General features: G+C 41.7%; 1 protein-coding gene across 1 annotated transcript in view; it reads left to right on the top strand.

The window, feature by feature from the left end:
- Ush2a (usherin) overlaps positions 1-15259 on the top strand; it is a 702660-nt gene that overhangs the window by 189518 nt on the left and 497883 nt on the right. The window contains exon 20 of the mRNA NM_021408.3: positions 13764-13985. Coding sequence (NP_067383.3) covers positions 13764-13985 — 222 coding nt within the window. The remainder of the gene's footprint in view (positions 1-13763; positions 13986-15259) is intronic.

A 15259-nucleotide genomic window follows, 5' to 3' on the forward strand; every position in this document is an offset into this window, starting at 1 on the left:
GCCTGCACAATGAAAAAGAGACTTTGTTACATCTTCTGATGTGGTTTATGCCATTTTTGTTTGTGTTAGGAGCCAGCTAGGTTTATACAAAGCTTAACACATGCATCACTACCATTTACACTCTCTACTAACAGCATTTAGAATATTCTCATTTGCCAGTGTTTGTGTCAGCTATTCTGCAAGGCTTAGATTCTCTTTATGGGTATGCCTGCATGTACAGAGGTTAGGGAATTCCCAGACAATTATAGGTATTATATGAACATATGTTTAATTGTCACCGTACTATCTGTAGGTCTAATTCTAGTGTTTCTGTCCTCAGTTCAGGAAAAATAATTCAGCTCAAATTACATCACACAATTACTAGTGCTTGTTGTAATTTTCAACTGATGCGGAGGACATCCAAATTTCATGATAGTGTAGCTTATTACCTCAGTGACTAGATTATTTGTGCACTGATATGTTTAATCTATATGTATTTCAGATTTGTAAGTACATTTAAGGAGAGCCCAGTTATTAAAACATATGGAGTCCATGCTTTTCCTATGAGCCTATTCATTTTTTATGAATGCCATGATTCAAAGGTAATAAATTTGAACGAGAGGGCTGGATTCTATCTACTTTAGTAAAAAAAAAGATACAATTTTGGACAAAATTTGAAAGGACATTCAATCTCACAGCTTGAAGAAAATGCAAGAGAGGTTAAACTCAAGCTGAAGATTGAGCGTTGGATGGAGAACCCTGGCAATGAGGCTAGTCATAGCTGGTACCCCAGACTCCCAGGAAAACCTCAGACTCCCAGGAGAACCCTGGCAATGAGGCTAGTCATAGCTGAGACTCCAGGCTCCCAGGAGAACCCTGGCAATGAGGCTAGTCATAACTGGGACCCCAGACTCCCAGGAGAACCCTGGCAATGAGCCTAGTCATAGCTGAGACTCCAGGCTCCCAGGAGAACCCTGGCAATGAGGCTAGTCATAACTGGGACCCCAGGCTCCCAGGAGAACCCTGGCAATGAGGCTAGTCATAGCTGGGACCCCAGGCTCCCAGGAGAACCCTGGCAATGAGGCTAGTCATAGCTGGGACCCCAGACTCCCAGGAGAACCCTGGCAATGAGGCTAGTCATAGCTGGGACCCCAGGCTCCCAGGAGAACCCTGGCAATGAGGCTAGTCATAGCTGGGACCCCAGACTCCCAGGAGAACCCTGGCAATGAGGCTAGTCATAGCTGGGACCCCAGATTCCCAGGAGGCAAAGCTTTACAAAGTCATCCAATACTGTTGGTAACTGAGTTCATAGCAACATCTCCCATGTGCTCGTCTAACCTTTATCAGGTTCAATTTCCAGCACTCACATGGCAACCCACAACCATCTTCAACTTCAGTTCCAGGACATGCAGTGCCTTCCTTTGGCCTCCATGGGCAATAGATATACAACTGGCACACAAACATACGTGCAGGCAAAACACTCATACATATAAAGTAAGATAAAATAAATAAAAATTAAAGCAAAATAAAATTTTAAAATGTGTATCCAAATTACAGTTTTCTAGTTTGACATTTGTAGCATAAAAGTCACTTGTGTGCCCCTCAGCACATCATTAATGTATTATCTTGTAATACTCCAATTAGAAAACAGCCATTGAATGTTCAAAAGTCTGAGGGAATCCTAAAGACAGTGCACACAGCGTTTAGTTCAAAGAATTAACATCTGGTAAAATGGTTGGCAAGAGGTTATGTGCTAGGACTCTCAGCAGAAAGGAAGTCATACGGACGGAGCAGAGAATGCATGGCTTTGAGTTTGGTGGTTAGACCATCACTTCACTAGATGTTCCTGCACATGGATTTGGGTGATTGATAAAGACACTCATATCTATTTACTGAGCACTTAAAATGTACTACTCACCATGTTTGAAGTTAGTACTGTTCTAGATATTGCTATGATGTAATTTGTGGTTTACAAAGACCTCTCTAGCAATACCTTCTGAGGGAATGTACAGAGATTCTCAGAGTCTTTCTCAGTGGGGACTAAGGGACTCTGTCTAATAAGTAGAAGTGAAGATTGACAGATGAAATGGATAGTATTATAGGAAAACTATCTGCAGGCCCAGAAGAGGGGGAAACTGAAGATGACAGTAATAGTCACATAGAGTGTGGTATTTCTGTTCAATGAAATAAATAGGAAAGATGGGAAAACAAACCCATTTGTTTATGTTTGATTGCTTAGTGTAGCCATGGTGGCTACAGGCAGCTAGAAACAGAGCATACAAATCTAATGGTCAAAATGTTGCTGATTTTATAATCACCTGTAGAGATGGAGAGAGCTATGGTGCAGATGAGTCAGCAAGGCAGAGAAGATACAGTGATACAGGCTGAAGGGGAACATCCGGGCAAGTGCATGTGTGTAGGGACACAGTAAGAGAGAAGCAAGGAAGCAGGGAGATCAGAGAAGGATTCCCATCTGGAAAGTTCTAAAATGGGCTTGTTACCTTTAATACCGTATGCTGTCCAAAAAGCAAGAGAGGCATGCATAAAGATGGGGGCGTGTGTCCCTGCAATGGCCCAAGCTGAAGCCAGGTATAAAGGACTGAGCAGTGAAACATGATGCCTTAAGAAAATTCAAAGGTGGTTCTTTGAAGTTTTGATAAACATTTCAATTTACCCAGTTTCTACTTAAACCATTACATTAGCTTCTGTTCCCGGGGGAAATCTTCTCTATTCTGATAAAGCAATTGTTCCAGTGACTTTCAGAAAATAAAGAGAGCTTAGCATTAGCCATCAGTATATGCTGTCTAGAATGTGAATTCTCACCTGCCAATAGAAGGAATGTACGGGATGATAGCGGGAAGATGTTTTTGTTTTCCGTGTAAAATGCGCCATTTGCAGGTATATTCAGATCAGCGAGACGAAAGATTAGCTTTTATTTGCCTGAAAGCAAAGCTTAATAACCACTTCATGTCTCTTATTTCCAGTAAGTGTTTGTGCTTCTTCCCCATGTACATGCCTTAAGATTAAACATCTACATAAGACTCATAGGCTGGACGTCATAGAAATAAGCCGAAGCGGACTTCTGTGTAGTCAAGCCTGCACTGGAAAGGAATGAAAGTTGACTACCCACTATATTGATCTCTCTGCTCTATTACTTCTGTGAACTGCAGGGTGACTTGCTGTGGGTTTGTAGCCCATTTAACTGTTACCTCCCAGTGGAGGGATGGAAGCTTGCCATTCAATAGCATTGTCGTAGAAAGTCACAAATCAAAATAGGCATTTCGCCTCTTAGAAGGGAGGGAACACAAGAGTGGCTTCTCTTCATTAAAATATCGGCCACCGTTTTCTTTCTCAAGGTAATCGTGAAGTTCACCTGGCTGTTTCACAGGAAGGCTGAGAAGCAGATGAGAAGCAGATGATTTGTTTTCGATATTTCAGGGGCATTGATAGAGCGGTTGTACTTCACCATGAGTCCTGTATCCAGTCTGGGTTCGGTACCTACATAGTTCTGAACAGATCTGAGGGATAGGGTCTCCAAGGAGCAATTGGGAAAGCTTGACTTAATGCCTATGGAATCACTCCTGGTTGTCGGGGAAGTTGCCAGGTGGGCTGGACCTTCTTCAAATACAGCCTACACATCTGTAAAATTGTAGTCTTTTCACTGAGGAAACTTGTGAGTTTCTTCATATCTTTTTCACAGTCTGCCAGGCTTAACTCTTCCTTTGGTAGATCCATTTCTGAAGGAATATTTTGTTATTTTCTTTACCTGTCACTGGCTTCCAGACTAGAAGCTGAGAAGTACCCATCTTTTAAGCAAGTAACTAGAGGTATGCTAAGTTTCCTCTCTGAACCTAACATAGAGTGTAGATCTCCTTTCTTCCGGGTTGAAAACTCAGCTTGTTTGAATGCAGGGGACATAAGTCTTTTCATTGTGAGTAGAACCCAGAGTGATTAAACAAGCACTCTTAATATGTTAATTTATACTTTTAATTACAACAATCTTGTCTATATAGTCATTAGTGAATACTAATATAAATATTTTTCCACCTCTTTATTCCTAGAGTGTAAGGCAATCATCCAGCTCTTTCTGCGGGGTTGCCAGTTTCCGTCTCATAATTCCATCTTTGTTCCTAGTTATGAATGCATTTTGTTCCTTCCGGTCTTGAATAATCCTTCATTAAGCTAGTCGCTTTCTGCTCCATGCTAAAAAGGAAAAATTATCATGCAAATGTGGCGGGGCCATATTAAAAAGCACATCGCCCGACACTTTTTGTTGCTGTCCTTCAATTAGTTTCCCTCCTTTGAATTTAATTCCATTTGTTGTTAAAAAAAAAAAAAAAAAAAAAAAAAAACCTACTGACTTGATGTACAGACTCATGAATCCGAACCTGCTGCCAAGAAAGTGAGGGGGGAAAAAAATCAAAGGCCCTTGGAAGATCTGCAAAGCTGAAATGAATTCGCTTCACCTTTTGACAAGAACACTTGAACAGCCCCGGAGTCCTCTGATGATTCAACCTGGCTAATTATCCAATTATTTATTTCAAAAGCAAAGATGGCATTCTACAACGAGAGTGATGTAAAGCGGCCTGAGAAATTTGGGAGCAGCAGATGACTTTAAGGCCCATCCAAGATAAAGAGTATCTGTGTGCAGAAACTTGGCTTCCCTCCTGTGCGCCATCCATGGGCCCTCCCCTACCTCTCAGGATGGAGACCCTGACACAGGGACACTTTCGGTCTGTTTTCTCTCTCCACAGGGATTATTTTCGCACTTGCAAAAACCATGTCAAATTGCCAAGGCTCTTAAGCAATATTTAAGTTGTATTCCTCTTGATTAAAAGCTTTTGGTTCAAAGCAATACTTTTTAATTGCCTAATGATATAAGTCAGTTCTTAGGGAAAAAAAAAACCCGCACATTTAGGAGTTCATTTGCGATATAACTGAAAAATTCATTGCATGGCAGTAAAACAATTTACTGTTAATTACAAGGAGAAGAATTTGCTGTAGCATGCTCACAGATTGCCATGAATCATGAAGCTCTCCTAGAGATTTATAACAGATGTGTAAATGGGATGAATTAGCAGGGTTTAATAACAGAGGCACAAATCATGCAGACTTCAAGGAGCTTTAATTGATATACTGGAATGTGACGGGCATGAATCACTCAGCCATTCAACAGCATTGGAACATATGGTCAGCTCAATATGCTGCATCTTAAATCGGTTGGTGAGTCGTCGCTCGTCCCATATGGTGGGAGCAATATATTTTTTCATGATTAAAAAAAAATAACATCCATTTTTTTTTAAAGAAATATGGTTGCAAAGCATGTTTGTTATTGATCGGGCATCTGAAAGCCAAGTGAAAGGGGGTGTTTTCTTGGTTTTTTGTTGTGGTTATTTTTAAACACAGCAGCTTCCCCAAAATAAACGAGGGGCATTGTGTAATGCTAGACCGCTGGAGGTGTTATGAGAAAGGGCTCTGTGCACAAGCCCGTGGAAAGCAAGGCTGAAGGAGCTGAGATTGTCTGCAAAGCCCTGCTGACCGGGTGAACAAGAGGAAGGGTGATGTCTCCTTCGAGGGAAGGATAGGTCTGTCCAACCTGGCATCTAGTAGGACAAGTTTGATGGGATATCTTTATTCAGCAAGGTTAAAAGAAAAAGCAGTTTGGATAATAATAATTATAATATTTTGGGCCTTGATGGAACAATCACATGGGCCACTCTTTTGCTTCTTAATTATGTATCACCTTCTGTAGGAACATGAAAAATAATCTTCATACGTAATGGAACTAATGCCATGGTCCTCGCGTGGAGTCAGGTATCCTGGCGGACACCTAACCAGGGCTGTGCGAACATGCTTTCAATGGAACTGGGTCCTGGCTGCTTTCAGAAAGGCTTCTGCAGCATTAGTAAATGTGTCAGACTTGAAAAAGGAATATTGCAGCCTTAGTCTGTGCTGCCAGGGTTTAATGTCAACAATTAAAATTTATTTTGATCCTTACCTAGTGTTTATTACTGTTTGTATACACAACAGACCTTACTAATACAGAGATGCACTATTAGACAGAAATGCCATCTGTTCCCAGAGAAATGCTGGCATCTGTCTTCGATGCTAAAACTAAAATGATATTATTCCTAACACAACCAAATTAACTGCTTTTTACCCACCGACTCCACTCTGAAGGGCTGCAGATGCACCTGAGGAAAACACTGGCTCGTGAAAAGCGCAGCGAGCTCGGGGACGGACTGCGTTTGGATAGTGACTTTTATCAGGCTTCCTGGTAGCCCTTTGGGCATGCAGAAAGGCCATGCCGAAATCACCTTCAGGAAAGAGAACTTTACCTCTGCTGCGTTCTCTGTCTGTATCTTCTACAGATCACTAAAGTATGGATTGAAACATGTAAAGATGGATGGAATTAGCGAGGCTCAAGGACCCCTCCCAAATTTTTGACAGATGCACCCTCAAAAATAAATAAATGAAACAAAACTTCAAGGGAAGAAATTGAACAGGCAAAACTGCTAGTGAGCAAGCGGTCTCCATTGGTCCCACAGTGACCCCTTTAGGAAAATACACACTCTCTTCTCTGCTAGGCTATTAAATTTTTTCTCCTTCAGTGGCATATATAAAAGATTTATATGCAGCACCCCTCCTATTTTATTTTTGGGAGGCCTAAGTATCTTATTAAGAAAAGGTCTCTCACCATTTGAAGTTAAAGAATTCGGAGCATCAAGGACACGGGTAACACCCATACAGATGTGTGAGCCGGGACCCTTTCTGAGATGGACCACTTGCATTCCATATATCACACAATAATAAATTGTGTCACACCCATGTTTAATGCGTGTACACAGCGCATTAACTGTAACTACAGTACATTTATTTGTGCTGGAGGAGACTTGAAAATGATTAAAAAATCAATACAGTGCTGTCAGACAGGCAAGCGTTACGATACGTTTAAGACACTAATTGCAAAGTCCCCATAAAAGCTTCAGGTTTGTGTAGCAAGGATACCATAATTATAGTCAGAGCAACTACCTCTTATACTAATGCTGGACTTCAGGGAATGGCGGTAGTGGCTGTCACCGTGGGTACGCTGTGTGTAGTTCTGAAGTAATGGATCCTCTTCTCTCCAGACCTGGGCAGTGTTAGTTATGGACAATTGATCTACGATTGCTCGGAAGACAGTGACGGCGATGTCCAGGAAGCAAGTTCATTCGAGGTCTCTGAATGTCGTGCTTTGTAGCCTTTCTGTGACATAACACACATAAAAAGGTCATGTTGTGTGGCACAATCAGGGAAGAAGTGAAGGCTGGCCGTTGACAGGGAAAGGCTAGGGGCTATGGCCAGCTTCCTTGATGTCCATGGAGACTCATAGGTCAGCTCGCTTGCTACTTTTCTAATTGAGAATCACTATTCGGTTCATCTCAACTCAACCCTATCTCTCCGTGGAGATCTAACTAAAGAAAAGAGAGAGCAAACGATGAACAAAAACCTTTCCACCATGCACACTCTCACATGGTGCTGACAGGGAGCAGGTAGCAAGTAGAGAAATACATTTTGTTTTCTAGCATCTGATAAGAGTTGGTCAGTGAGATATCAGGGAGTGACATCTAGGCTCTGTGGAAACACCTGTCCCCTTCTGCACCCTGGTTGCTGAACAGAGTTGCTGCCACCTGGGAACTGATTCTCAGGTTGTGGTCTCAGAGCTTACCTGCAGATGTTCAGATCTAGCAATGTTTGCAAAGTAACATTTCTTGACAATGGTTTTAGATCTTCGAGAAAAAGTCAAAGTGATTTTTGTAACTTTATTTTTTTTTCAATTCTTTTTTTTTTTTGTTGACTAAACTTTCTTTTTTTTCATTTTTTATTAGGTATTTAGCTCATTTACATTTCCAATGCTATACCAAAAGTCCCCCATACCCACCCACCCCCACTCCCCTACCCACCCACTCCCCCTTTTTGGCCCTGGCGTTCCCCTGTACTGGGGCATATAAAGTTTGCGTGTCCAATGGGCCTCTCTTTCCAGTGATGGCCGACTAGGCCATCTTTTGATACATATGCAGCTAGAGTCAAGAGCTCCGGGGTACTGGTTAGTTCATAATGTTGTTCCACCTATAGGGTTGCAGATCCCTTTAGCTCCTTGACTACTTTCTCTCAATTCTTATTTTTAATGATGGTTCTTAAATACTTTAGCCTCCCTTGTAGCCTACCACCTGCTAGAGGTAGTGGAAAAGAAAGGATACAGGGGAAGTGGACTTGTTTAGAAGTCGTTCTTTGGAGCACTCCCATCTGTGTTGTCTGGAAATTGACAGTTCAGCTCACAGGTCAACAGTGGCAGCTTGATCCATTGACAAACACTTCACAGAATTACCAGCAATCCAGTTTGGTAGAGTCAGAGTAGCAAACACCAATCAGCAGTGGTAGCACTACCTAGCAGAGACAGCCAGGCCTCAGCGGAATCTGCACCAGTCAGCAGGAAGAACACAGCCAACAAGAACGCCAGAAGTTCTTAGCTGTGCCTCTCTCAGCAAAGTGAAGATCAGAGAAGACTCAAGAATAAACATTATGTGGATAGCTCTATAAGCAAACCTGGTTCAGCCTCAGTCACTATCCAAGTCCTTTTTGTACTCCCTCCAAATATCATGTGTCCTTCAGGAGTCTTCCCTCAGCACATGAGTCTGTTTCAGCTAACATCACTCTGTCAATCAGCCCGAGTCTGCAGAAGCAGCAAGAAACTGCAGCACACCACCAGAAGTATTTGGTGTATTTCTCTCTATGGAGTCCCAACAAATGGAGCTCAACTACACAATGTAAGGTGAGCTAGTACACCTTACTTGTACAAAGTATACTTCATCGTGTGTCCTTTGCATGCTTGCTTCAGCAAAACATCCTTTCTCCTGTGTCTGCTTCAGGGAAACTCTCCTTCACGAGTCTGCCTTGGGCTTTTACCTGTGTCCACTTCAGGAAAACACTCCTTCACGTGTTTGCCCCAGCAAAACACCATCCAACACAACTGACCCTTCAAAGAACCCTTGAGTTTCCACTTGAAATTTTCTTTTAACAAAGTGCCTAAAGATATCCTATGTTACTCTAAACCCTTCAAACCCTGAGCCATAGAAACTCTGGTCATTTCTGGATGCCTGGACTCACAGCAGGAAATGGGTTCTTGGTCACAGTGAATAATTAATCCACATAGACTTCATACACAAGGTTTTGAAAGCAAATGAAGAGATTTGATTCAAAAGATCTGTGAGACTGTCTTGCTTAAGACTCCACACTCCATAAATTTTGCAAGTGTAAATTTATTCATTACAATAAGCTGTTAATCAGATAATAAGGTAACAAATGCCGCATAAAGGGGGTAGACTAGCTGAGTATTTTAGAAGACTTTTTTTTTTAATAAAATGTAACATTACTGGGGAGCTGAGGAGTTGGCTTCGTGGATATGAGCAGTTGCTGTATAAGTGCAGACCCTCAGGACCCACGCCAAAGTCACATCTGGCTGCGTGTGGGTGTTGCTAACCCCATTGCTGGAGGTGGGGTAGGAATGAAGGAATCACTGGGGCTCCTTGGACAGCCAGTCTAGTGAGAGAGAGAGAGAGAGAGAGAGAGAGAGAGAGAGAGAGAGAGAGTTGTAGGATCAACGAGAGACTCTGTCTCAGGAGGATTAGGTTGATTGTTCATTGAGTCATTGTTAATATATTGTGCTGAAAATTCTTCCTCAATTTTCAGATGGGAAAACCCAAGAAAATAATATAAAGTTTGAATGGTTTTGCTAAAATATTTATAGCATAGGAAATTAAGCTGAAATATCTCTAGACATCTAAAGTTGAATTCTTTGCTCAAAGTTATCCCAAAGTTTGCTGTGCTATGATTACAAACTATTTTAAAACATATTTGTGTGTCTATAATCACTTTGTTTTGGCAGTCTGACAAATGACCCTCCTTACTGGAAACTGGCTTTCTCTCTCTCTGTCTCTCTGTGTCTCTGTCTTTCTCTCTGTGTCTCTCTCTCTCTCTCTCTCTCTCTCTCTCTCTCTCTCTCTCTCTCTCTCTCTCTCTGTGTGTGTGTGTGTGTGTGTGTGTCCATCCAGTTTAATTGATAGACAGTTCCACTCAATTCCCTCTCCTGCCTGTGAAAAGCATGGATCAGTAGGCTACCCACCCTGCAAACAACCATGATTGACTTCTATACGTGAAGCTATAACGTACCAGCTGGAAGTTTAGGCTTTCTCTTTTAAGCAGTAAGATAAGCCATCAGTTCTTATCCAACTCCTCTGGAAGCGACTAACCAAAAACATCCCAATGGCTTGGTAGAACAATTCTCTATGAATAGAGTTGCTTGAACTTGCTTGAATGGTTGTCACTGATCGCACCAGAACCTCCCTCTAAGAGTGATCTTCTTGTCTCTAACCGTTTGCCAGGCTGAAGGTAAAGCTGAGCTCTCACCTTAGAAGGTACTGAAAAGTAACTACAGAGCCAGTGTGATTCTTTTCGTTTCGTTTTATTTATGTATGTATATTTCTACTTAAGACATGCTGTGAATTGTGCTGTCAAGGTGGGTAGAGTTCTGAATAGCAGCCTGACCCTTGATTTCACGTTCTCTCTCATTTCCTTGGTAAAATTGTAAGGAAGTCAAACAATTGGGGCATGGAGAAGGAGGCTCTGAACAGAGGATGCCATTTGCCCAATGCTGAAAAGTCCATGTTTATCTAAGCTTTGACTATTTAGTTTAAATAGAATGGCCATAGGACAACTTTTTCCTCATTTGAGAGAGTCCTACTAGATATCAGTTGACATGGGCTATATGGTATTTTTCAAATTAAAATTTCAGGTCCATGTGTTCTAAAATGTAGAAAATCCTTTGTGGAATGCAGAAACTGTGACAACAGAAAGGCTCAAACACCATTTTTTTTATTTCTTATTTTTTCTCTTTTGCCTGTTAGTAATGTAGAAGGAGCAGATGCGCAAAAGTGACTTAGTAAAGCATTTGCCTTGGAGGCACAGAGTCCTGTGGATTTTGGTCCCCAGAAGCCATATGAAAGAAAGTACTGGGAATTATGGTGTGTGTTTCTAACCCCAGCAGCAGCAGCAGCAGCAGAGAGATAAGAGTATTCCTGGGACGGGCTGGCCAGCCAGTATAGCCTAATTGATCTCTCCCTAGCTCCAGGCCTGTAAGACGTCCTGCCTCAAGGGAGGTTGGCAGAGTTCATGGGTGACATAATAACATCCTTTGGTACACACATACATATATGCACACATTTATACATACATACATGCACAAACATACATACATATACATTCACACACACATGCACACATACACATACACAGAAATGAGCAATACATGGACATGCACAAGTGTACACACATAAAAACAAGTCAAATTATACAAAAAATGTGTTAATTGTTTTTTTCCTTGCATTGTAAAGCTTAAGACTAAGGTAATGACAGGGCTTCTTGCCCACCTGAGCCTGTGAGCAAGCATAGGTGGCCAGAGAAAATTATGAAGAGGAGTTACATCTCCAAACACAAGCTGGGTTCAGAGAGTTTCAGGCTGGTTTATGTCGTTATTTTGTTTTGGATTATTGGGATGAGAAGTGAAAACATCCCATTTAGTTATGTCTTGGCGCAGAGTACCAAGAGAAGCCATGCATATAAAACTCATACATGTATAAAGAGATCACACAGATTCCTGCAGCAGCAGATGACTACAGTTGGTAATTTTCTATTTAAGTCAATGAACTTTTTGCTCTGTTCCATCTCAAAGCTAAAATAAAACTGTAGCTGGCTGCCTCTCTTGAGAAAGTTGGCCAGCACCTCAAGATAGCTAGTAATATTTATTTCTATGCTCTCAAGGTGAAGTTCCTATAAGGCTTTAAGGATTTCAGCTCTTAGACTCACCACTATGTTTCTTGAAACAGGAAATATTTTTCTGTACAAAGCTGTCTTGATACATGTATAAATTAAAAGTCCAAAAATAAAGTTTGTGTTCTTGGTTAAAAGCCTTGGAGATAGTTGTATCCATTCCTTTCTTCTCTTTCAAATTCAGCCTACATGTTTAAAGTAGAGATGAGTGGCAGACTGCAAACACCAGTTTAAAGCAAAAAGAAATCACTGTGTTCCATCATGATGGTCCATTCTTTTATTTCCAGCACTCGGGAGGCAGAGGCAGAAGGACTGTTGTGAGTACCATGGCAGCTTGGTCCAGACCAGGATGAATTATACAGATAAACCCCATCCCAAATGAGCAAGCAAACAAAGAAGATATTATACTCAAATATTGGCCTTCACTTTCAATAACTCAGTTGTTAGTCGGACTTTCCTTTCAGTGGGGGATAAGGAAAGGTTTTAACCACCATTTACTAGTAGAATCTCTTAGCAGCTCCAAGGAATTGCCACTATCCAGGATCTATGAATATTTCAGGTCTCACTCTCCACAGCAGTAGTCACTGAGTACAAGTCTCAGGCCATGGCTGGTAGCATGGTAGCCTCAGGTCCAGATGTGTTTCCAGCTGCTACAGTACCTAGAACCCACTGTCCCTGCACCAGCACAGATAAGGTGCTACAAACATCAGATGCTCTGTTTGGCTTTCAGAGTAGTGTTTGCTTGTCTGTCTGTTTTAATTTCTATCAGTTCTAAGTCTAGGATAAAAATCAGGAAATTTCACATGAAAATGACTGTCTTACCAAAGAAGAAGAAGGAAGAGAGGGAGCTGGAACAGGAGAGAGAGGGAGAGAGAGAGAGGGAGGGGGAGGGGAAGGGGGAGAGGAAGAGAGGGGGAGGAAGGGAAGGGAGAGAGGGAGAGGGGGAGGGGGGAGGGGGAGGGGGAGGGGGAGAGGGAGAATAAGGATACAAAGATGTTCCCCACTGCAACCCAGGCAGAAAGTATATACTGGTATCATTTCAAATGCATGAAAACATAAACTACAAACTGAGCATGCAGCTGGGAGGTATAGTGTTTGCCTAACATGTGAGACTCTAAACTAAGGTATAGTGTTTGCCTAACATGTGAGACTCTAAACTAAATTCTAAGTATAGTAAAAATAAAAATAATACAACAAAATAAACATTGAGCAACCTAAAGTTATTAGTCCTATGTTAGCAATTTGTTTGGGGGATATACTTGGGGCAAGTCACCCACATCTTGCTCCTGGAAGGGCACTCCTCTCTCTAATTTCCTCTTGCCCATGTTCCTTATTTCTGCCACCTGGTCAGTACCAGGTCAGGACAGGTCAGGACAAGAGGCTCTGTCTTAGTTAGCAGTGCTAGTCGTAGGCTGGCCACAGTTCAAGGAGGCTCAGCAGTTTCCAAATAAGTCAGCTTCTATTCATCCAGAGATATCTATAAAGAGCCAGGCAAGGAACCGTTGAAGTCAACAGATATATAAACAAGGAAATAGGGTACCTATAGTGGCTATAATCTCTCTCTCTCTCTCTCTCTCTCTCTCTCTCTATATATATATATATATATATATATATATATATATATATATGTATGTATGTATATATATATATACATATATATATATATATATATATACATATACACATATATACATATACATATATATATATATATAAAATAAAATTATTTCTAAGGAAAAAACTGTTTTGAGTTAGTAATTTATTAGTCATTTAAATTCTGTTTAGTAATCTTCAAGATTAACTCTGCTTCCAATTTTCCATAGACCTATGAGACACCTATGATCACAAGTGACTTTAAGTGTGATGTGCAACAAGGGTATTTCTGCCTATGCCATTCAGTGACCTTCTGTGCCCTTCAGCTCCTGCTCAGCTCCGGCCTCCCATGGTGACAGGAGTCAACAGTACTACAGTCCATATCAGGTGGCTTCCTCCTGCAGGAGTCAATGGACCACCTCCTTTGTACCATCTAGAAAGGAAGAAGTCTTCCCTCCCAGCTGCCACAGCTGCTGTGACAAAGGGAACCCGCTTCGTGGGACACGGTTACTGCAGGTTTCCCAGAACAGCTCACGCAGATTTTATAGGTAAGTGTATTTGACACTTTTATTTGAGAAGTGCTACGCCCCAAGGTGTTGTCTATTATTTTGATATCTCTTTACAATGAATTTTTTATGGTGGCTATTTATAGAAATATGAAGTCAGCCTTTTTATAATGGTAGCCTGATTGTGTCAACACATCATCCCTTTAGGATTGTTTGGGGAGCAGATAGGAGGCAAGGGAGGAAAGGAAAGAGGGGAAAGCCAGCCTCATTGGATCAAAGTGTATCCTCAGGCAGCCTCTGCTATTATGTACTAGAGTGTGTTACATCCTGTTTGTGAAGAGGTTGGAGAAATGCCTCATGCCTACTGAGGATGCATGTGGTCACCAAAGCTTGGGAAAAGGCTCAGAAGAAACAAATTCACCCTTACTGGGTAGACGAATACATCAGGTATCTGAGGGCTGTTTTATTTCCACCTTTAGAGTTGAGTCCACAACAACTGTTAATATCTCCTATTGTGTGGGAAGCATTGGAGGAAACTAGTCTTGGGGAACCCAAGTTCTCCAGGCAGGAACTGTGGCAAAGCCAATAAGGTTCCTGGTGTCAGGCACAATGTTTGAAAGTATTTCAAAACTTGATGTGAATGGTTAAGGCAGCGTTTGGAAACATGAAAATCAATGCAAATAATCCACATGTAAAAAGGAAGTTCTTAGTCACTGTTCTATTACTGAGAAGACACCATGATCAAGACCACTCTTATAAAAGAAAACGTTTGATTGAGGCTTTGCTTAAGACTCCAGAGTCCATCTCCATCATGGCAGAAAGCATGGCGGTACACAGGCAGATATGGTGCGGAGGGAAGTGGCTACATCCTGATCCTCAGACAGTAGGAAGGGAGGGAGGGAGGGAGGGAGGGAGGGAGGGAGAGAGAGAGAGAGAGAGAGAGAGAGAGAGAGAGAGAGAGAGAGACTGACTAGGTCTAACCTGGGTTTTTGATACATCAACACTAACTCCTCACTAGAAACACACCTCCCTCAACAAAGTCCCACTCTGAATCCTTGCCTGACAGCTCATCAGCTGGGAACTGAGCTTGTAACTCTAAGACCATATGGAGGCCAATACCATGCAAACTGCCATAATAAGTCTGCAAAACATTAGAAATCAGAGCAGATCAGACCTTCCACTTGTGTGGCCTTACCTCCCATGCCTTGGGCTCCTGGCTGTACTATTTCCAGAACAGTCTAGAAGTCCATTGGTTTCTGTGGATTATACTTCCTGAAAGTACTATTCCAGTATACTCCATAAAATATAAAGATTTA

The sequence above is a fragment of the Mus musculus genome, chromosome 1, assembly GCF_000001635.26.
Source record: "Mus musculus strain C57BL/6J chromosome 1, GRCm38.p6 C57BL/6J".
In the NCBI taxonomy this organism is placed as follows: domain Eukaryota; kingdom Metazoa; phylum Chordata; class Mammalia; order Rodentia; family Muridae; genus Mus; species Mus musculus.